Here is a 23952-nt window from a genome sequence, read left to right as displayed (position 1 = left end):
ACCTCTGACACTGTGGCTGCCTCACGTTCTTTTTTTTTTTGATTCTCTGACAGCGAGTCAGTGTTCATTGTACAGCTCGGGCAGTAGAAGTTGTTTTAAAAATGATTAATGGAAATTATATTTATTAAATAAAACTTTCACTTCTAGCTGGGTCATTGTTTTAATTACATACCTGCGTACATAGGTGCAGGTCACAGCAAGAGTCCTCGGCGCACTCGGGTGAACGGAGCGGCGACCACTGCTGCTGCTTCAGGAGCTGAGCTGGCCATGGCCGGACTGTGCCCACACAGCTGCCAGGCTCAGCAGGTTGGCCCCTGCATTCAGGCTCTCCAGCTGCTGGAGAGGCCCTGAAGCAACGTCCCTGTGCCAGCTGCTGGTACAGCCCACCACCTGTGCATGTGTTGTGTGCACACCTCCCACCTGGCACCAGCTGTGCAATAGGGAGCTTGCCAGGAGAGTTGCTCAGCACTGGGCTTCGCCCAGACACTTTGTGCCCCTTCTTCTGCAGCAAATCAACCAGGGTACTTGGCCACCCCATTGTGGCCTTGTCCTCACACAACGTTCACATACCTGTCCGCTCTCAGCCTTGGTTTCTTGAACAGCTTCCTAATTTGACTTAAGAGCGTTGTTTTGACACCTGCCCGTTGTCCTTTGAACTTTTCATGGACGAAAGGTTTGACATTTTATACTCTGCAGACATAGAATCAAGTTTAAAAAACAGCTTAATTTGAATGTTTTACTTGCCGATTTATTTTTTAAATTACCTTAAGAACTGAAATAAATAGAGGGTAGGTTATTGGCAGAACATTCAGCAGCAGGGAGGTAATTCCCCCCCCCCCCCCCCCCGTCCTTTTTGGGCTTGACTGACAGGTGTCTGTTTAGGGAGCAAAACTCTTGGAGTTTACTCATGCAGCTACTGTGCCATGTTGGTAATAAACCATTCAACTGCATATTACAAAGCAAGAGCCTATGTCTGACAGGTACGATAACTTCATCAACAATTAAATGGTTTGGTTGTCTTTAAGAGCTCACAGGACTGAATAGCAGCATGTATTAAAAAAAAAAAAACACACAGGCACTGTACCATACTCAAATAAAATCTACTGAGACTTCTAGCACCATTATTTAAATAAAGTGTGAATGACAAAAGTTTATTAGATGTATTCTTAAAAAATTATATCTTTCTTAAATAAGGCGTTCTCTGCAAGGAGTTCATTGTAAAACAGTTTTGAAGCAATTCATAACTTACGTATTAACAGGTTGATCAATAAAAAAGTCACTTACGCACTGTAGTCTTTAACCCAACTTATTTAAATAAATGCAGTGTGTGTGGTGTCTTCCATGGCATGCAAGGTAATGTTAATGCAGCATAGCTGGGTCAGATCAGCTCCATTCTGTACCTGTAAACATTCAGCATAAGCAGCAGGCAAGATGTTGCATCAGTTTGTAGAGTATTTTCCCCCAAAAAAAGACTTGTCCACCATAGAATGTATGTTTCATGCAGGAGCCAAGTAGTCTGTACCTTTTTTTTTTCCTGGTTAAAAGGATAGTCTAGGAAAGCCTTACAAATAATACGCTGAAACAATCAATGGATGAGAAGACTTAGTCATGGCAATTTCACTGGAGCTTTATTGCCTCTGTTGGTAATGAGAGGGATTGTAAGAAGTTACATTTGAACTTACAGAGATATGTAAATGATGCTTTTACTAAATATAATCTTGAGATTAAGTGTTTTATATCAGGGCACTTCTAATTTTGTACACATTTAATGTATAAAAACAGGTTATAAACTTGATGTTTACCTTTTTTTCCTGACATTTGGCAAAATTAAATTGATCCATTAAGGGGAGATCATCAGATTGAGGACATTAGCACTTATGAATTAAAGCAATCCAAGTAAGCAACTGTCTGCATTCTTAAAAACAAACCAAAACAAATATATAAAGGAAAAAAACAAACACATGGCCACATCTGAGCACTTTTCAGTACAAAATATTCTCTGTAACCAGGCATTTTGTCCTTAGAACAACACCCTGTTAAATCAATGTTTCTTTCAATTTTGTTTTGAAAAATTCTTAAGATGCCATCATAGCACAAATAACCTTTTTCTGCAACATAATTAGTCAAAGTTTTATGTATTTCTTTATAATTACACAGTAATTATAAGCACGTAGTACCAAACTGATGACAACACTATTTTGTTGAAAAGATCTTGCATTCAAAAGGAATATTCTTTAAAACACCACGGCATTATGCCACTACCCAATCTCAGACTTTTTTTGAGGGACAAGTCTGTATTGGGATAAAAAAAAAAAAACAAGTCAGTTCTCCTTCCCAAACAGCATACTTGAACAAATCAATCTGAAACTGTACCAAAACCCTCAACACAGGAAACAGCACGCATAGATACCTTGTAGAGCTTTTTTCCCCACACACACACCCACCCCATAATTTCAAATCCCCATTTATATTTACATGAAATTTAGAAAGGAAATACTGAAAAGCAGCAAAACACACATTTTTTTGGCATAGCCAATTCCAGTAGCTGGAGAAAATCTGCAATGTTGCTGTGGAACTGTATTCTTGAAATAAATGCACAGCTGGATTTTCTTAAAAGGGCACTGCTATAAGGGGAAGCTAGCCTCGTGGTCAAACCTCAGAGAACAGAAATAAGTATTTTTAGCAGTTTAATAGTCAATTTTTTCCTAAAATACTTTTAGCATCCGCAAAGAAGTGTGCTGCTGTTTAGTGCAAGTACCAATTACTCATTTCAGAAATAATTCTGGCCTTACTGTGGGACTATTTAGCACATGGACTCAAACCTCTACCCTTATTTGTAGCTATAGTCTTTCTTTTTTTTCCTGGAGCTTGGTAGTTTCCAGCTTGCTTTACAGAGTACTATTTATCTCAAGATACCAGATCTCTTCACAAATAACTAAGTGAGAAGTAAAGACCATGTTCAGCGCAAAAGCAGTTCACGAGCTCTTGTAATATTAAAAATAAAGAAGCGCATCTGATAAAACCTGTTTTGAACAAAATGAACTTGATTTAGTTAACTGCAGTAAGACAATGAGAAGTAGTGATGAACCAACAAAATAATTTAAGCAAACAAAGCCAGTGTAGTATTTTGTATCTGATCTGTGCCTGTTTGGGAACGCCTTACTCTGCATTTCTATATTTGGCAACCACAGTGACGTGTCTTTTTAAGGACAGCTCAACAAAATAATTAAAAATGGGTGTCATCTATAACAGCAGTACCTATATGTTATAAAGATTTAACTTACTTCTCAGGATAATGGTTTCAAATCCTAGTTTCATTTCAAACGCACCACTTTCTTTTTATATCAGGGCCATTTGCTTCTTCATACCTCAAGCATAAAAGTTTCATATCTGAATTTAAAATACTGTATTGTGTAGCAAACTTAAGACACAAATTCAGCATATTCAAGTTTTAGATTTCCACAGAAATGAAAAAGCCTTCCTTTGACAGACAGATAAGCATTTCAAAACTGTAATGAAATCTATTTTCTTAGATAATAACCTAGAGCATACTAGATTCTATCCTTACACACACTGTTCATCCAAATGACGCTCACTGAAGGCCGACTAGAACATTAAACGCGGGTGCTGTAAGTGCACAGTAGTTGTGTCGTACTTCAACTGCTCTCACAGTCAGCTGATGTACAATCAAACCATTCAGATAGGCACCTAGATAGCCCAATATCAACAACCTCGGTTTTTCTTGTTTCTTTCTGTAATTGTTTTTACCAGATGCTCAAACTCACTTAGACGATACCTGTAGTTTTCCGGAAAAGAAAAAAAAAAAAAAAAAAAGAAGAAATCAGACCCAGTACACTTAAATATATCACTCTTAAAGGAAGTGCTATCAATAGTCTTTGCAACTAGCCCCAAGTGTATATTTAAGGATTCCTTTAAAAATTGTTTTGATGTTGATCTGTATAATTCAGATGCCATGTAATAGTTGTCTGATGATGACCAGCATTGTGCTTTATGTGAAACCAGAAACCTCAAAATAATTATAAAGCTTCTAGGACTTATGGGAGCTGAAACTAGGGTGGTCCACACACAAGAAAAAAAAATCCATGATGAAATCCACAATGTTGGAATTTTAGCGGGCAAGAGTGGTCCAGACTAGAAGAAAAGCCCAAACCACCAGTAGAAGAATGAAATACGATATGGTCCAAGATGTATCCTTAAAGGTTTGTCTCAACCCTCAGCCACATTGTGAGGATTGATCTTCAGTTCAGTCCAGCCAGCAGAAATTGACTGTGCAATTTTCCATTTCAGGTATTTGTACAGACTATGTACACTCTAGAAGGGTCCTTTAATGCTACACTGTCGTACTTTTTGTCCCAGCAATTTGAGGGCGTGCAAATTCCACAAAGTCATCGATAAGAACTGGCCATGCCCCTAAAAGAGAAAAAAGAAAGGATCAGAACATAAGAAATCAGATCAAAGCAGCATTCTTTTTTAGAGCTTCAGATCTAAAGTTATTTACTTCCCAATCTTAACTAGTTTCAAGCAAAAAAAAAATAATAGTAATAACGCTAATTTGGTTTACTTGCTTCAAATTTAACATATGGCTCAAGATTTCTCCATTCCTTTAAACCCATTTAATATGGAACCCTTTCAAGGATCATAACCTCCTTCATCTTCCTAACCAAAAGTTCTAGCTTAAAAACTGTACTGCTGTTGGAGCCATAAGTCAAACCTAGTATCCAGGATGGCAATAACTGCTAAAAAAAAAAAAACAAACACTGAACATCATATGAAGGAGCCTATGTTTAAGCAGCACCATGTCACAGAACACTAAGGCATTTACAGCTCACAATATGATCTTGCAAGAATGCAACGCTCATCTGTTAGAATCAGCATAGGTGGTCTTACCCAAAACCAACAAAATGCACCCCAATAGCCAATGCCCTACAAAGCTGGTATTATACTACGTATGCTCTTCCATATTCCTTATCAAGGGGTAGCTGAAATGCATATAAACATTTGTCATATTATGGGCAGTGATATCCAAAGAGATGCCACTCTCTTGATCATGTGCACCATTATCACGTGAAAGTTAGAATAATTGCGGGTGGGTGGGTTTTTTCCTGAAAGGCTTTTTATTCTAAATCATCAGAACATTCTTTTCTGCCTTTGATCTTTCTAAACTACATTGACTTATTGTGGGCAGCAGCCCATTCGCTTGATGAAAAGGGAATGAGAACTGTTCATAATTATTAAAATTGAAGTTTGCTCCCCTCTGTTCTGGAAGTATCAAGAAGTTTAGTTTCCTCCACTCAATGAACTGATCTGCCGCCAACGATTGAAGGTAATTAGCAGTTCTTGGCTGCAGATGGACTGGAAGACGAAAAAAATCAATACAAAAAAGTTTACAAGAAACACATTGTAGAAAATAATTTATGTTTTGTAACCCCTACATGTGGCCAGCTTCACTTTAGCATTATCACATGCCCAATCTTCATGTAAGCCAAAACAACCAAACTTTAAAAATATTCTAAACTAAGAGACGCAATAACCAGAGGACCCCTACAAGGAAACGCACAGACCACACATCGGTTACTTGGTTGGAGATGCCAAAAACCAGTGACAGAGAATCCGTGTTTTTAAATACAGATGTGAGGGTCTTTCCTCAAGAAGAAAGAGTTAGCATCTGAGCTCATGAAGGAGGAAAAAAAGAGTAAACAGGGATTTAAGAAAACATCAGCATTTATTTTCTAAACCTGCAATAAACAGATAACATGTTTTAAAGTAGCTCTAACTCTGAACGTTAGATCACCAGCGATGTTCTCTAATTACACTATTAGATATCTGTGCCAGATACACAGTAATAAATGTACCATAACACAGTTAGAAGTTAATGAAAATAAAGGGAAATGTTTACCTTCCTCATCATAGTTAGACATATCGTCTGCTATCATTGTACTAAAGTCTAGAAGAAGGTTCCAGGTGTCCTTAGGTATTGATCTTTTATGATGCTCCTGTTTGGAGGGGTGGAAAATACAAGAAAAAAAACATTAAGAACAGATATACAAAATCATTTTTACTGTCTTGGACACAATCATACCCCCAGGACATGTATTTTTTTTGTATACACTATGAAGTGCAGCATCTGGGATCTGTAACAAAACAGTCCATTGCATCTACTCAAAAATATAAACATATTTATATTTCAGGTTTTGAAATTACTGCAGTCCAGTTTATGTAAAGATTTAAAACTTACCAACAAAAATTTGTTCCACAAGTCTAGAAATTTAAATCTTCCGTTAAGTACTAAATTCCAGTAGGCAATGGCCATTTCTAAATCTGTAATATTAAAATATATTACTCTTAGAGATTTGCATTTCAATACGTCTCAAGAGGTATCTAACACTAAGATGAACTGCATATTCATAAGGGTAAAAAGATAAATCTGATGCAAATATACTCATGAATCTTCTACAAGAGAAACAAATTGTTACACTAATACTTTACATATTTTGAAACTGTCACTTGAATATAGAACTGAAAATTGCCCATATTCGTATTCAACATGTTCAAAACACAATGATTCCATATGCTTTTTGCTCTCTAGCAATACTTTACGTACAATGCAGTGAAATATTTGTCTTAAATATACTATTGACTTGACAAAAATTTAGTACTTTGTAATATGATCTGCTTTGTTTTACTTGTGTTCATATAAATACAATTAATATTAAACTACCTTTTTATGGTTTCATTTTCAGAGCAACATTGTCACAGGTGCTGGCTTTGTTAGATGCCCTTTGACAAGAGTTCTTTTCTGCAACAGGTTTCCCTTTGAGATATTCTTTATTTAAGTATTAATTATTGCATAAGCAGATGATGGGTTTCACTTTGTGCATTTCAATGACCCCTGTGAAGTTCTCGCTTGTTTTGAATCCATTTCTCAGGGTGACTGAACAACCTGACAAGAGTTCAGGAATAAGAACATGCTGCCTCTCAGGCAACTGCATGCTGCTGTCCAGCAGTGGGAGCTGTTAGAACACAGCAATTAGAAGACTAGTTGATCTAGCATATGAGGAGGGAAAGCAAACAAACAAAAAAGCCTCCATGGTACTTGCCAAAGGCTGTAATGTCGTGTGTTTACTGTTTATTAGTGACACAGTAACATGTTGATCAAAAAAAGTATATGAGCTCTAGCTCATGACCTCTAGCACGATCTCCACTAGCAGGAATTAAAGAGGATCTCTGTACTGTATAATAAAATGCTGTGATCTTACCTGAATTCAGTATCCATCATCAAGTAATTAAAGTAACTACAAAAGGCTACCTAGCTAAGTGACCTGCTTTTTCATAGAAGCTCTTATATCTTTCTGCAGCCTCTTAAATCTCTTCTTCCATAAGCAATCCTCTTGTGGAAGAAGAGAGAAGAGGCACACGAGCAACTGAACCTCACAAGAAAGGAAAGAAAAAGAAAAAAGAAAAAAAAATACAAACAAAAATGCAAAAAAAAAAAATAAAACAAACATATTCACTTTTCTCTCAACCCCTAAACTATTAAAAACAAACAAACAAGCCAGGCAGGTGGACCTTAGAGGTGAAACCAATAGCAAACAAAACAAAGACTGAACTCTGCACTGCTGGAGGGAACACAGAAGACTGCTGGGGAGATTCTAAATTGTTTGGTATCTTTGATCGTAGAAGTTCTTCTCTGACAGTGTAATCACGTTATAATGCTTCCTGACCAAAGGGATGAATAGAATTTGTGGAGGATTTTCAATCAGTGGCAAGGGGGTGTAATTTCACTCTAAAGGCTTAAGGTTGGGTTTCCATTAAATTAAACAAAGACGCAACGCATCACTAAATATCCCAAAACGACAACTTGTTCAAGAGCATAAAGGCTAGGTATCTCTTTTTCAAAGAATCCATATACAAAAATTCACAATTTAGCTTTCAACTTAAACTACTGGATTTCTAAAAGTGAATAGATTCAGAGTTCAGATTTAGTTGATCATTTCCTCAAGGAAACAGATCATAAAACTAAGTTTTATTTACTTGTGATGCATTAATGGCACAAAATACAAGATTATCAAATCTCTGTGTATTTAGACTGATTTGTAAACAAACATTATAAACAAGCTGTGCATTCCGATATGCTTACATACAACTTCCAGATTATTCCTGGGGGAAGACATAATGCCTTCAGACAACACTACATGCCTTAGAAGATTTTATGGAGTCACAAAATAATATAGTAAGCATTTAATTTTACATTTTCCTAAGAAAATTGAAAGAATGCTCAGGAACGTTCTCATTATCTGCTAGCACAGAAAAAAGCATGGAACACATATGAAAGTCTCAAAACCGGCATGCAGGAGAAGTAAACAATGTTTGCAGTGAGCATCAGCTAAAAGGTATTGCAAATTGACATGCAGATATCACAGGAACTTTTAAAACATCCACAGTATTTACACTGCACTAAGGAATTATGCTCAGGACATACGTTCCTAAACTGTGCCTGAACTACTACACAACTTTTAGAAGATTAGAGACCAATATATATTAAAATCAATTTGCAAGTGCCTACAAGAAGCTATTTAGACACTACAAAATTAATTGCCTAACTAGGAGCACGCACTTTTCAGCACTGCACTTCCCCGATATTCTTTTGCTTCAGGGTTTCCAGAATTATTCTGCCCTGTTGTAAATTCATGCCTAGAACCACGCATTTATTGGCACCAAAAAGGTAGGTAAACATCCAGCTTTTAAGCTTAGTTCTACATCACTTCTGGAGCCACACTGAAAATCTTACCCTGTGTGCGTATGTATATATTTGTGCTATTTGGATCTGAGAAATACTTCTCTTCATCACTGTTAGAGCTTAACCTGCAAGAATAACCTTTACAATGAATGAGAAAGAAAAGCAAGGGAGTTAAATTTTTCTGGTAAAACATTTTTACTGAGGTCTGTTCCGTCTGGGATGGTCAAAAGATTCATTTCTATATAGCGCAAGGTATCAGAAAAAAATCAGAAAAATAATGCAAGTCTTCCTAATATCTTAGAAATATGGAGAGGAAAATAGCAGGTAACTACTACATCAAACAGTCCTGCTTATGTTGAAGCCTTGAGAAACATAACTAGAACTGATCAATTAATTATGACCTCATTGCAATTTGTTATTTCACTTTTACCACCTAACAGGGATTTTGCAAAAGCTTTCCTCGCTGTCTAAAGCTGTTTAAAAATTAAGAATAACAAACAAACATCACGATGGTAACCAGAAGAAACTGTAATCAGTTCTGTGGTATGAACAGTTACAGACTGACACCGTCTCTAACCTAGCTTCCATCCACTCGCAATTTACTGTCTACACACTTGTAGCAAGAGAAAGTAAGAATCAGCCCATTCATTTATTTGCAGGATTCAGATCTGGCTACATGCATGGACATATGTTTTTAAGCACACTTCCTTTTATTTTTGCAGTTTTGAATAGACAGATTTACAGTTTGCTCATTTAGTTCCATCAAAACTATATTTTTAAAATTATTTTTAATAAGCGATTCTTCTACTTCTCCTATTATGTAATGAAAAGAACAGTCAGTAGGAGAGCTCTGAAGTAATGAAAGAAAGGAAAAACATTCACTAAACCAAGGGGAAAAAGGCTGAAGGTAAGCACCTTTTACCAAAGGCACAACAGCAAAAGGCATCTACGCCCAGGATATAGAAATCTATTTGTACTATTCCAATTCTACTTTGCAAAGGCATTTGCACGCATTTTTGGTGATACAAGAGACTCTGTACAAGTACATTCATATGGAAATCAGTTTTACAGGTTAAATTTACCCTAAAAGTGAAAATTCAATTAATTTGTTCAGCGCTGCAAATTCTAAATGGTGTAATTATGCCTTTAATGTAAGACCGCAATCCATTGTGCTGAGAATTTCACACACTCTTCATGAAAGAATAAACCCTCTCATAAAATTTTGTAGTCTAATATATTAACTATGCAGATATTTCTATCAGCTTGAACATCGGACATTGACATCTACCTTTCACAATAACGTGTATTTTATCACAAGGGTGGTTACCTTTCAGACTCACTGGATCATGGTAATACCTTCACTCACTGCTTTAATCAGTCATTCCACAGATCTGTGCACAAACGTTTATGATTAAGAATACATACCTAAACCTTTCTGTCCCGGATTCTTTGCGAAGTTGAAAGTAAACTGATAAAAATCCTTAAATCTTCCCGGCTCTTTTAATTCTTGTTCCATTTTAGGAATCTGAGCCTTTAGTTTTTCTATGCTGTCACATCTGCATTTTAAAAAGCATGTTTATTTGTGTGTTATTTGTTTCGCTGTAAGAGACACAACTTTAGAAGTCTTTTATAACATTTCCATGGAATACAATACAATTATCAAAACAAAAACAAACAAACAAAATCAGGCAACCTTTAACTACTCTGTATTTATACAACATTTTCATTTCTTTGTTCTTTTTTCACATTGGTATTTGCACATACTAGCTCATGGATCGGATTCCATAATCTACAAGATTTTTAGAAGAACATGATAAAGACTATTATATTCACACTACACAGGGATAACTCAGGTATGCTGGACTGCCGACCAACATCCTTGCTTTGTCTACTTGAATAACTCTACAGCAGCTAACTCATGCAACCAAGGCAAGCAGCACTCAAACCCACCTTCCTTTTGTTGGTCACTACGCATCTAGCACATGGACAGCAGATGCGTTTTTACAGAGGCAGACAAGTGATGCTAGCCTCTGAAAAGCCTCTGAAGTCTGAAAGGGCAATGTGATTCTGAATTCCCCAGAGGAGGACCGTTCCAATTTCTGGCACTGTATTACACTGACAGTCTCTAATACTGCACACTTACCCTAGCTCAGTCATTCCATCCATGAACTCCAGCTTTGAAAATTCACACTGTGTTGCAGCTCGGAATTTCCATGCAATGATGAGTACAGTAATGCTTGCTGGGTCGAGAGCTAGATCATCACAGAACTGCTGTATACCATCTATACCGATTTTATTTTCATCTTGAGGATCTTTGGGATATAAAAGTAAGCATCAAAAGAAAAAAAAGAAAAAGCAATTTTTGAAATACTAGATTTATTCAGTAAGAGTCTTTAAGAAAAGCAAACATTTTCAAGTCATTTCTGGGATAAGCTCTTAAAAGTGTGTATTTTAAAAAACAGAATTAGTTTAGTACTTTCAACGCTTAAGCTTTAACATTTGAGGAAGTTTCGACAATAAAGCTTCATTGTACGGGAAGCTTATGTCATTTTTATTGAGAGACAAAAGCACAGCAAAGATTTGGTTTCTGCCTAACATGCATGATATTCTGACTCATTCCAGAGAGAGAGAACAGCGGTCCTCTCCCACCAGCACACTTAATTACTGGCATCTTTAGTAAGATTTTGGGTATCATTATAAACAATTCTGCATAAGCTGTACTGACACAATAATCAAGTCTCCCCGTAAACTACTAAATCGACATCAGTTTTGTGCATTTTCTGGCATCACCAGCACATGTGAGTTTGGACGTGGTAAATTCCAAGAGTAAAGTTACGCTGCCCCATTACCGATTCCAGCCAGGGACACGCCTTTCCACGAAGGAATCAATCAACATCTCGTCTGGAAGTAAGATGTTCACGTTTAAACTGCACTAACAAAGATCTACTAACACAAGCCAACGAAGACTTGAGGAAAATGGTATCTGGATTATGTCCACACATGAAAACCGACAGAGAATTTAGCTTTTTTTTTTTTTTTTGGCAGGGGGGGTTGTTGCTAAATCACTGAATTTGTTCTACTGTTCTGAATCCATTTGTATGTGGCGGGCTACTCTCAGCTGAACACTGCCTGTATAACAGATAAAAAGACTTCATTTCTGCTCTGTTTGTAACACTCATAATAAGCACAAGGTGAGTAAAACTTAAGGTAGAATCTGTCATTGTTATGCAACCCTTTGTCAGGAGCAAGTCCTGAGTGGAATGCTTCCCCCAAAAGAGTCACCTAAAATCCACAGTGACCATTACAGTTACTCACTGTACTCACAATTCCAGTTCCAGACCCCAATCTTGTAAAACTGGACACGTATTTAATGTACATAAGGCAAACAAATGTAATCCTTGCGAAGCAGAAACCTACGTATATTTCCCTTCTACCTGCACTGTAATTAAGAATACATACAACCAGGAAATAAGGCTTAAGACTTAGGGTACTCACCTTTGTATCTGTTATATAGCTGTTCTAACTTCTTTCTGTCCAACGAGCCTTTAACGCTCTCTCGTATATAAAGTTCAGGATTTTGAAAAAAGTTGTCTGTTGCAACATCTAGCTTCCAGTCATTCTGAGACAGACAACTCACCGCTGTCTTTTCACTAGATTGCGTGAAGACCATAAACTGACGCACTTTATCCTTCTGTGATGATTTCAACTTGTTCTAGCAAAAACAGACAATACCGAAACTAGAAATGTTTTATCAGAAGGAAAAAAATCAGTACTTTTTTTTTTTAAATAAATACTTAGTACAATTTTCCCCAGCAGTTAGACTTTCTTTCTAGCAACAGACACTGAAAAACAACACTTTTTTTTTAATTACTAAATCAGAAGATACAGATATTATTTCATACGTGAACAGTTTGTTATGCATTTTGGTACAGTTAGATTAAAGAACCTCTTGGATATGTAAGAGGGATGCATTCCTACTGCTGCATAGGCAATGCACACCAGTATATGTTTCAAACTTACCGTGTAAAATACCTAGAATGAAGGTATAAAAACCGAGCTGAATCATCACAGAAACCACACTGGCAAAACAATCAAAGAAGTTAAAAACTGAGTATTATTATTGCATATCTTGAGAGAGAACCAGAGGGCATAGTGAACTCACAAGTGTGTCCCTGCTTACACCTGGCTGTATTTAAACCAATTTTTAAGAAGAAAAAAAAGAAAGCATTTTTTCTTAATGGAAAAATGGTACGTATACCAAAAACGGGTAATTGAAATGCTTAAATAAAGCCTGTGGCTATCAAAATACTTGACAGATTAATTGCCTCAACAGAGACAGCAAATACCAACTCAAAGGGAAGAAGTCCTCGTGCAGAAGAGGCCGTTTCAGAGCTCACCATCACCGAGGGAGAGGCTGGCACTCGTCCCATCCCAGAGCACCAGCCTCACATTAATGTAGGGTGCATGCCACGCACCCCAAAAGGCTGGAGGAACAACCACTGGGGGTGGCAGGAAGAGCTGTGAGACCACGCTGCCGGGATGAGGTAACCCCAGGCGGCAGCAAGGCACTGGGCTGGCCCGGATGTTTCAGGGAGCTACACACTGAAATACCTTAAAAGACTGATTTAGAGAATTTTTCACTTTGAAGGTGCTCAGCTCCACCTACACAATTTACCAAACATTCCTGCGAGGAGGCATTGTTTCCATTTCACAGGTGCAGCAACTGAAGCTATAAAAAAGGGAAAAAAAGGCACAGAACTTCGCCTGCGGCAGGCAGGGAGGCAACTAGCTGGGGAGAGCCGCAGAATCCGGCCCTTGGCTCAGGCCAGGACCAGCTGCCCTGCTCCAGCCCAAAACCGAGCAGGGAGTTTGCTGCCCGACATTTATCACTGCGGGGAGATTCCCAAGGATATTTTTGATGAGGAGAAGCACACGTGGTATTTCCAAGGTATCAGTTACACGAAGCTAACTGCTGATCAGGAGAAAGCCATCTTACAGCTCTTGCACTACATCCAAATTCAGTCCTGACCTGGCTTCTCAGGTCAGGATTGTGCTTCTTACATGGCACAAATATCTCACGTGTAGTTTGCCTTGCGTTCTACCTAGACTTACATATTCTTTTCATTATTGCCATTTCCAAATGCACAGCTCCTTCTCCAGGGGTGAAGGGAAAAGGGAGAGGCAAAAATCAGTCTCGAGGAGCTACGAACCACCCTCAGCCAAAGAAAGAACGGGTTAGGAGAAGTATGAGCTGGAGCTCTTTATTCCAGAGAACAATTCATGTCCAATCACATTGTCATTAGAAAAGTTCACCAACACTACAGAACACAAATTAATCTGCCCTAAAATTCAGCATCAGTTTTCTCCTGCCTGATGACAGTGAACGAGAGCACTACGGTTCGTAAGAGCAGGCAAGGTATGGGTTTTACACTAACGCCTTTCTAAACACACCAGAAGCACGTTGCCTTAAAACCCACCCATGCCACCAAGCAAGCCTACGTCTCCCGCTGCAGATTTCAACACACCAGTGCTGGTCTATATTACTTCTAAAGCTACGTGTTGCTTCTTTATTTCAGCCTCTCCAACACATTTCTCACACCGGACCTTCAGCTACGAAGACGTTTCTGAAACTCCGATTTTCAGGCTTGGTTCCAGGCCCACTGCTGGGAATTGGGGCCAGCTTTGTGTTTCACGGCAGACACTCAGCACCAAGCAGGACCGAGCCGAGACCTTCACCAAAGTCAGACAGCTTATGCTGAGTAAGCCATGCGGCAGGACTTCCAGGAACGACCAATGAATTTGCAGTCGCAGTTTTTAAAATCATTCTGTAAATTCAGCCAAATTAGAGTAAACCACTGCATGAAATGCCAAACGAAGACGGAACAGTCGCATGCCTTACTTTCTGTACCAATCACCAGCTTCCCCAAATCAGTTCCACACTGCCAGGCTGCTGTGTCACCGCAGGCTCAGCTGCGCTACGGGGCAGTCACACTTGTGATGACCTGAGCTGCCTTTTTTTTTTTCTTTTCCTTTTTTTTTTGTGAAAGCTGGTGCCTTTAATCACTAGTTTCTAATGTGCGCAGCACTTCTTAACCCAAGTATGCTGTAAAACCTCGAGAAAGAGGCTTTGTTCTGTCCTACTCCTGCAAGGATAAAGCCTAAAAGCTAGGACACGCAACAAAAAGGTCAAGGAACAGGCTTACAAGGGCTCATCACGGACACTGAAAACCACAACAGGTAGTGGGTTTTGTGGGCTGTCACGTAAAAATGGTATGCAATTTATTAGATCAATTCAGGTTTATGATAAAAGTTTAACCCTATTTATGCATGAGATCTTCCTCTGCCTGGGGTTTCCTAACAGACAGGAACAATATAAAACCCTCTAAAAAAAAAAAAAAAGAATACTGAATTTTCCAAGAGTCAAGCAGCTAATAACACGCAATAGCACGCAGCATTTGCTAACATTGTAAGATGCAATAAATCACACTGTTCAGGCATACTCTTCTTCTGGAATAACTCTTATCGTTACTGATCGAATAGGAGTTTACATTTAGTGAAGCCCCAAAGCCCTTTATATGTGATGAATGCTATCTCAGAAGCTTACCAACGTGGATGAGACACTCCACATCCCAAGCGACTGGACAACTCCTTGGAGGCCTCCCCCTACCACAGGACAGCAAGAGACGAAATTGCTGCCGTTTTTGTTACCCTCTCGGAGCTCTTCTTTCATCCCATTAAAAACCCACACTTCAAGCAGGAACAGGTTCCAAGGCTCCTGCGCTTTTAGGGGCTATTTCTAGCAGCCAAGCTCTAACAGTCTGTTATTGTTTTAAGTGTGCAAGAGCGAAGCCACAAGCACCTCCAGCCTTTAATCTTGTAGTCATCAGGCAACAAATACCTTACACTGGGACTGTGTGCGCTGCAACGTAATGCAATCCATTTAAAATATCTCCACTTTAATGTTAGTTAAAAGGGAAGACAGAATTGCATTTAACAGACATATTCCTTGCTAAAACACACCAGTGAAAACCAACAGAAAAAAAAAAAAAAGCAACAGATTTTCTAATAAGTTCTACCCTTTGGAGTAAGGGATAAAGGAAGAATACAGACCAGCTCGCCTTCGATCAAGTTTGTGCGGTGTCCATTCCGCCTTTTACGATGCAGATGTCATAAGAGACGGAAGGTGAACTTCGAAACACAGAATAACTTCTCTAAATTGAAAGCTACATTATGTAGATTGATAGCTCTACAATAATTTTGTCTTTCCCTGCAACTTCTGATGCTATGTTAATTTTAAAGTGAACACTTCCCTCTCCCCATCTAGTTCCAAAGTTGATAATTCTAATTCAGTAACGCATCCTTGATAGTGACTACTATTAGATATTTCAGTGAACAATAAAAAAAAAAAAAATCCACACTTTGGTCTTTTTTCCCCTTTCTGGCCTCAGACTGAAACTCCCTCCGACTAGGGGAGTAAGCTTTCCCAGTCGAGGCCAAAAGCAAATGCTAGAAGCGACCTGCCAACTCTGATTACACAGTTATTTTTCCTCATCTACAGTCAGTTTTTAGCCACCTCACATTCAGAAATCAACTCTACACACCAGTCACCAATGTTTCGTGCATAACGAGCAGCCGTACGAGGGCTCCACTCCCCTGGATAACGTCCATGGGAAACATAAACAGCCTTCGTCCCGCACTGCTTGGGCTGGAGAGCCTTTGGATTCCTACTGAAACGCTGCTCTTGGACTTGGCTTCGCGGCTGTGTGCGGCTGCCAGACAAGCAGTGTACAATCAGTTTGAACTATCCCTGCCCCAAATTCCTTATAGCCCCCAAAAAGGCATTCGCAGTATCACTTCTCAGTGACAAGGCCTGCTTCTCCCCTTCCCCACCCTCAGTGGACGTGCCTCTTGCTAGTTTCCCTGCTAACTACAGGGATTGAACGATGGGACATCCGCAATTTTCTTGCGGTTCGGACTCAAAGAAATGCCTGATAGGTCCTCATGCAGGTGACAGGTAAAAGCCTTTTCTACAATAGCCTCACCCCCTCCAAACCCTAGCAAGATACCTGGCTGCAGGAAGCACCCGTGCACTTTCAAAGGACCCCGGTGACATCAGGTCAAACGCCGAGTAACGTCAGCCCACGCACGGCACGGGTCTGTGCAGGCGGTTACCTTACAGACCACGACCATCACTTCTGCCGCGTCTTTGTGTGCACACAAAGAATATTCCTTCCTCAAAACGTGCTCAAAAGAGTATTTCTTCCTGCTATGTCTGAATCACTCCACGTTGCACTATAGCCAAAGGAACGTACAAGATGCCTGCAAGTACTCTGTTTATTGCCTCTATTCGACGAATCCACAGCTAGAGCTTAAAAAGCAAAATCGTGAATGTTTTTCTTGGTTTGATAAGAAAACAAAAGTTAATTACAACTTACTTCTGCCAGAAGGCTATGAATACACGTAATTAGATTTTAATCCATTTTCGATGACATATATATACATAAAAACACGTTAAATCCAAGTTAACAACATAAACAATTAAATAGCTGTATTTTCTGTTCAATATAAATAAACACGTCCTTCAACTAAATTTTATGTTCTACAGCAGGGTTTTTTTTTGTTGTTTTGTTTTTTCCAAAAAAAAGAGGGCATGCAAAGGAAGATTGTAAAGAGATTTTTAAGCTATTTGAAACTGACTTGAAATCCATTTGTTTGCAGTGGAATAGAACAAAACCGACATTTACAAGGCCTGTTGACATATAAAATCCAAAGAGAACATCACAGGCAACACAAAATCAAAGTTGCTTTTTACACCCTCTAAAGTTTAGTGGATAAAATGATTTCAGTTATTCCATACAGGCTGAAAGTGTTTCACAGAAAAGCAATAATGGACAGCTACCCAGAAGAAAGCAGTAGGTATAATATGTTTCAGGGTAATTCATGTTAACCTGGGAGGTAACGGAAACACCAAAAATCTGGGCATTTTCAACTTAAAAAAAGCACAAAATAAAGCTGTCAGTTGTTCAGCATTCTTCACTCTGCTCCAGATTAGAAGCTCTGTTCACCCATTAGAAGCTGTTTTCATACCCTGAATTTGCATTGGCACCATAAAACACGGGTAAAATATCAAGAGCTACATAATAAATTTCACACCTTGTTCTCAGAGTAGTTCATATTCCCGAACAGTTTTTTCATGGCTCTAGTTAAAAGCGATTTTACAGTGTAAGTTCAAAGGGTTCTCCGGTTAGCAGGGAGAGGAAACAAGATCATGCACCATCTTGTCTAGCACTCAGGCTGCTTGGTCCTAAGTATAATGCCAAGAATCCACAAGTTTTACTACAGGAGAACCAAGACCAAACATTTAATACCAACAAACTACTACAGACATGAATATGCACCATAAAAAAAAAAAAAAAACAGCCTGGCAGAATAGCTTGTTGGGTGAAACACTAAATAACAATGTCATGAAGTACAATAACATTACAGGAGACAGTGTCAGACACTTAAAAATTCAGTATTACAAGAACTTCAACTTCCTGTCACCTGAGGTTTGTACTAAGAAATAATGTATTTAAGGAATGATGTATTTATCAGCACAGAAATATTTGTTGGAGAGCACAAACTGGACAATATAAAAGATATTGTAAATAGAGGGAAGGTTGGCTTTTGGCTCTGGATAAAGATACGGATAGGTGCATGCTTGCCTCGAGTATCGCACATAGTTCTAAATCCATTAAATCATTTACAGCAGCGAAGTCGGGAGCTCTCCTCCTCAGAGAGGATGGCTCAGAGTACACTGGATCAACTTGCTGCTAGCAACCCTGTCTGCAGTGGCAGGCACATTACTTGTCTGAAGTAACTGAGCTGAAGCAGCAACACGACAGACACGGGAAAAGGTGACCGCCACTATGGGAGGTGCTCAGTTCTAATGGAAAGGTGGGGAGGAGAGGCAGATTGCTGCCAGCGGCCCCAGGAACCCTGCCGGGCAGCGTACCTGAGCGCTGCGAGCTGGACAGAAAGCACTTTTCAAGTTAACCGAACAGCCAGAGCGAGCCTAACAGGCTGCCACGACGGCCTCCCTTCCAGGTGTCGGACAAAGACAGTTCAGCACCAGGAAACCTTTGTCCCGACAGCAGTGGCGGGAGGAACACCGGCGGGGCTGTCGGCGCCAGAAGCGCCCCAACAGGCAGCACTGAGCGGGTGAGCCAGGGCCAGACCTCTGCTGCAGGAGCCTCGGACGGCAGCACGGGACAAGCTGTGCTGGACAAACAGCCGGCCCCAGGAACCTGCCACAGCCACTGGAAGGACTCGCCAGAGCAGCCGTGCATGCGGGCAGGAGGACGGGATGTTGAACCTTGTGCTTCTGGGCAAGATCTTCAGATCCCTGGGAAGAACCATCCCTGCTCTTTCCCCTACTAAATAGAGGATTTTGACAGAAACAAGCTTAGGTACAGAACCCTGGACACTAGAAACATTTCATACCTATATTTATAACCTATAAAACCCGCAGCCTGTCATTTAGCCCCACTTCAGTGTCTATGACATCCTTTCACCCGGGTGTTGGAGCCAACAGGCACGACCTGGAAAACACCTGTCTGCACGGTGCCTAACAGCCCGCTCGGGGCCACGGGTTCAGGTACTCCCTCCCGTCTGATAAATACATCTATCTGGGCAGGATTGTTCCATGGAGCGTATCTGCTAGCTCTTCACTTGGGTATTTCTGAGAAGCCGAAGCAGATCGGATTCTACATTTCCTCACAAAAGGCTGTTCAGCTTGGTGTGTCTGTTGTTATATTGCCATAATATTTGTTACACTGCCGTTTACAACAGCACTGTTCAATTTATATTCCTAACCACAGAGCCAACCAAAAATAAGTGTTCACACAAGACATCAACCGTGTATTTATTTTGTATGCTTACACCAGATAAACCGTGAGACGGCTCTAGGTGACTTTTATGGAAAAAAAATTCTTCGATAGAAGTTGTATAACATTACTAGACAACTGTTATTTGAGACAGTCCCGAGAGCTGCAGAATTACAGTAAGACACCTCTACAGACTGAACTGTAGTTTCAAGCTCCCTTGAAAAAATTCACAGGAAGATCTACATAAAACTATTCAATTAAGAATTATATTGGTAACACAGTGACAGGTTTATTAGAGGTCTACGTACCACACCACTAATTTAAATCCTGGCTAACCAAACTTTCATGCCAACATCACCCCATCAGCTAGAGGTGTCTTTTTTTTTTATATGCTCTGAACACTGCTTGCCAGAATCATATTAGCTGCATGCGTAAGATATCTTTATACCAACAAATGTGCACCGGTAGATCTCAGCCTCTCTCCTACACCTTTCCTAAGGCAACGCAGCTTCTATAGAAAAGTCGTGCTACTTTAACCATACAGATGTAGTTAAAGCTGTACAACTTCTGTATACAGCGGAGGCCTAGAAGTACAACTATAAACACGTTCCCTCAGGTACATAAGACACTACTGTATGCTACAAGCCAATAAGGATCCCTTATTTAATGCTCGGGTACATCATCATCTTTTGTTTAAACACACAAAAATAACAATAGCGTGGTCTCCCTCCAGAGGGAAAAGGAGAAAGTCAACTGATTTTCAAGTCCACACGTCTTTAGCTATTAGGGACAAGACAATGCACAGAAGACGCAGGACAGGCAGGCCCTCCTTTATGCCACTTATACAAAAAGCACCTTACCAAAACCACACAAAGCGATTCCCCAGAAATCCTCCAACCAACCCAACTCGTCAAGGAACAGAGAGGCCAAGTTCCCCCGCCAGCTCCCCGCGCTTAACGGGCCCGGAGCCTCCCCAGAGCCCCCCCGACCCCTCCGGGGCGCTCCGCGGCAGCCCCCTGCCCCCTCCCCGAGGCTCTCTCACAACCACACCGCTCTCCTTTCCCTCCTCAGCGCGCTGCCGGAGCTCCGGGCCCGCACAAAGCTGACAGACCCCCGCGGGCCGGAGGCCTCCCCCTCAGCCCGGCGCCCCCCAACCTAGGCCCTGGCGCTCAGCCCTGCCCGGGAGCAGCCCCCGGCCTCTCGGCGGCAGGACCGAGGGCCCCAGAGCCCGCAGGGAGAGAAGTGTGGGGGGGGGGGGGCCGGGAATTCCGGGACACCCCGGCCCGCCGCGACTAGGCCCCGGCTGCCCCTACCCCCGCGGCGCCGCCTGGGCTCCGCGCCCCGAGCCGAGGGGCGGCGGGGAGCCGGGGGGAGGCCGCTCACCATGGTGGGGGCTCTGCGGGCCTCTTCCCTCCCGGCTCGGGCGGACGCTGAGGGCGGCGGCGACGGCGGCGGCTTCCTCCGGCGGCGGCTCCCGGCTCCTCACGGGCCCTTCCGCCGCCTCCCGCTCATGCGCAGTGCGGCGGGGCCCCGGGCCGGGCCGGCCGCGCGGCTCCGTGAGGGGCCGGGGGAAGCCCCGGGCGGGAGGAAGGGAGGGGAGCTGCTGAGGTGCGGGGCCCGGCGCCGGGGGTGGCTGAGGTGGGGAGGGGGGAAAGGCCCCGCTCGCCCACGGGGTTAGCGGGGTGAGGGGTCCCGCCCGCCGCCTCGCGGTTCCTGAGGGGGAAAAGTGTGCTTTTGCTCGAAAAATAACCAAAAGAGACCAAAAGACAGTGCGACGGTTCGAGGGGAGCCTCTTCCTTCAGCCCCGAGGTGGCTGCTGAGGGCAGGCGGCGCCTGAGGTGTGCCCCGAGGTAGCCCTCGCTGCGAGCGCGTTAAGGGTAAAAAGGGGTGGAATGGGAAAGGCAGTGGTAAAACTGGCATCTTCACAGAGCCCTCGATGGTAGGAGAGTGCTGGTACCGCTTCGTGCGTGGGTGAGCCTGCGTTCTCAGTACTCCAGCCAGAAACGTCGACACAGGATTTTGTAACGTGCACCTGAGCGTACATTACCAGTGGCCGAATTGCAGTTAATGGCAGAGCCTGCATTTTGGGGTGAGAAACCAGGGAACCATCCCATGGCCTTTCAGAATGCATTTCCAAAGGAGGCTGAAAACATTTGCTGTGTAGCTGCAGAGAGCTGGGAGAGGTGAGATTTCAGGGCAGCAGCTTTACAGGCATTTTCTGATGGGACCACCTCTACGCTTGCAAGATCCATCTTCTGCTAGGTCTTGAGGTCATGATCCACTTTGGGGCTGTTGCTTACAAGTTGCCATCAAAAGGTGTAGCCTTTTCTGCACAGACAACAGCAAGAGAGGTTCTAAGGGTTAAGTCACGGTTTGTACCAGTATGCCAGACAGTTGTAGGTTGTTGTTTTTTTCCCCCAGGGAAGCTTATTCTAGCCACTGTAGACTTTTGGCAGCTGAAGAGGTTTGAGGAAGCAGAGTATTTGCTGATAAAACTTGCAGTGGTGGCAAACTCCTAGATGTGAAGGACAAAGAGTTGATATCTGATCTTTGTTTTTGCATCTCCTGCTGAGCTGGGAGCTATGAAAGTAAGCTTCTGTACTTACATTACATGACTGGTATGGTCACACACATCACGGAAACTTGACTTGAGGAAGCTATTTCTTTTTGCTTTGTGATGGATATCCAGGGGTTACGTACATAATTTTTTGTCCAGAAGGGTCTGAATCACTTCTCACATATTTCACTCACTGAAAATCAGATCTAAGCTTAGACAGAATATGAGGAGTAAAAACAGTATTGGTAGAATTTTTTTTGAGAGAGTATTTGGAGGAGAATCAGGACTGTCCTGTGATGTTCTACCATGCTGGTGCTCCAAAACAGTAAAATTAAGCATTGTCAAGATATTAGACATACAGAACTAAGTGTGAATTCAGCTTTCCCGAGAGACGATAGTTGCCTGGGTACCTTAAATCCTTCTGAAAAGCATGTTTTTGAAATCAAGGATGGCTACAAAGTGGCCAGTGTAAATAACCGCTACACCAGCAGAGTCAACCTGAACCACAGCAGGAGCGACAAAGCCAAACCTGAAAACTTATTTCCTGGAGATAGCTAATTGCCATCACTATAACGTGCTGTGACAGCCCTCCTGCAATCTGAAGATGCAAATTAGACCTTCTCGAGAATTATTGCAACGTGTAACAATAATCTGAGATGAACTGCGGTTGTGGTGGATTCCTCAGGACAGAGACAGGATTTTTAAATGACTTCTTTCTTTAGTGTCTATTACTCTTGCTGGTTTTCTGTGTTGCAGTTTCTTGGTGTTTGGTTGGAGTTTGCTTTTTATTGGGGGAAAGAAGGAGGATGACACATCATCTGTGTTTTGTTTTACCTGTTCTTTTAACAAGTTGTATGTGAGATATTTATAACTCTGAAAGGCTTTTTCATTTTGCTTTTTTTGTTCATTGAATAAAGTCCTGAACATTAATTAGTTTTAAGTTTTTTCTTGTATGGGTCCTAATTAAAAAAGCTACTGAAATCACTGTGGGTCTTTGCTTCGTTTTCAGATGAGTTTTAGATTAAACTCATTATAAATGAAGGCCTGATGTTACAAACATTTAAGAGCACAAGGAACTTCACATGCAAGAATGTTCATAAGGTTTAGTAAGTTGCTACTTTCATCATTAGACTCACGGGTATTATCTAGAAGACCTGACTTTATGCATTCAAATTATGTCTAGTTTAAAAACATTGCTTGAAAAAAATCACAATTGCTACAACTGTTTGTTAAATCTATTATTTTCATCTTATGCCTGGGTTACACATTAACAATTTTTAAATTAGCTGCGGGTCGGGTGGAAGTTGTTCTTTAACATATTTTAATATCCAGGAATTGTTCCTACCATACCATCTTTGTTTTCTGGGAGTCAGGAGATATGGAGTCTACTTCCAGCTTTGACTGAATTGTGATTTGGTCTAACTTAACTCCCCTACGTGTGGTGATCTCCCATCATATAAAATATGGAATATTATACTTGCCTGCTTCGCAGGGTCTTCTTAGCACATAAAAAAGTGGATGATTCAGTGAAAAGCAAATGAAATAGAAAAGAGAAGTGAAATGCATTGGAAATGTTTGTTTGTTTTTCCAGTTAAAATTCCATCACAAGGTAAAACTCTCTATGAGAAAAGAAGTGGCTTCCTACTGCCATTTAAGTCCTAAGTCTTCTGTTGTTGATCACAGTGGGGCAGTATGTTCTGCTGTTCTTACTTCCAGAGCGCTTCCTTGGGTATGTCTAAATGACAGAATCAAAGGTAAGTTAGCCTACCCTG

General features: G+C 41.1%; 1 protein-coding gene across 3 annotated transcripts; it reads right to left on the bottom strand.

Moving 5' to 3' along the window:
• Positions 1-1606: 1606 nt before the first annotated feature.
• DCUN1D1 (defective in cullin neddylation 1 domain containing 1) lies at positions 1607-23312 on the bottom strand. 3 transcript variants are annotated; one of them, XM_083848456.1, is made up of 8 exons: positions 21007-23171; positions 12254-12470; positions 10902-11070; positions 10184-10314; positions 6257-6339; positions 5918-6014; positions 4366-4431; positions 1607-3796 (listed from the first exon to the last, which is right to left on the bottom strand). In XM_083848456.1, exons 1-8 carry the CDS (start codon positions 21007-21009, stop codon positions 3786-3788), a joined length of 777 nt encoding a protein of 258 aa, XP_083704582.1. In that variant the 5' UTR covers positions 21010-23171; the 3' UTR covers positions 1607-3785. The 3 variants fall into 3 exon arrangements, with proteins under 3 accessions (XP_083704582.1, XP_083704581.1, XP_083704580.1); XM_083848455.1 differs by having other exon boundaries at positions 1607-4431; positions 21007-23153; XM_083848454.1 differs by lacking the exons at positions 1607-3796; positions 4366-4431 and adding an exon at positions 4440-5373 and having other exon boundaries at positions 21007-23312.
• Between the last annotated feature and the right edge of the window lie 640 nt (positions 23313-23952).

The sequence above is a fragment of the Anser anser genome (genome assembly GCF_964211835.1).
Source record: "Anser anser genome assembly, chromosome: 9".
Classification (NCBI taxonomy): Eukaryota; Metazoa; Chordata; class Aves; order Anseriformes; family Anatidae; genus Anser; species Anser anser.
The sequence above is the reverse complement of the archived record's forward strand: the minus strand, read 5'-3'. Positions and strand labels throughout refer to the sequence as shown.

Bases quoted from the DNA above. Each gene is read 5' to 3' on its own strand.
- DCUN1D1 (XM_083848454.1), bottom strand. The intron at 6,340-10,183 runs GTATGTATTCTT...TTAATATTACAG, and splicing joins TCCGGGACAGAAAGGTTTAG to ATTTAGAAATGGCCATTGCC. The intron at 5,374-5,917 runs GTAAACATTTCC...TTCGTCTTCCAG, and splicing joins GTCTAACTATGATGAGGAAG to TCCATCTGCAGCCAAGAACT.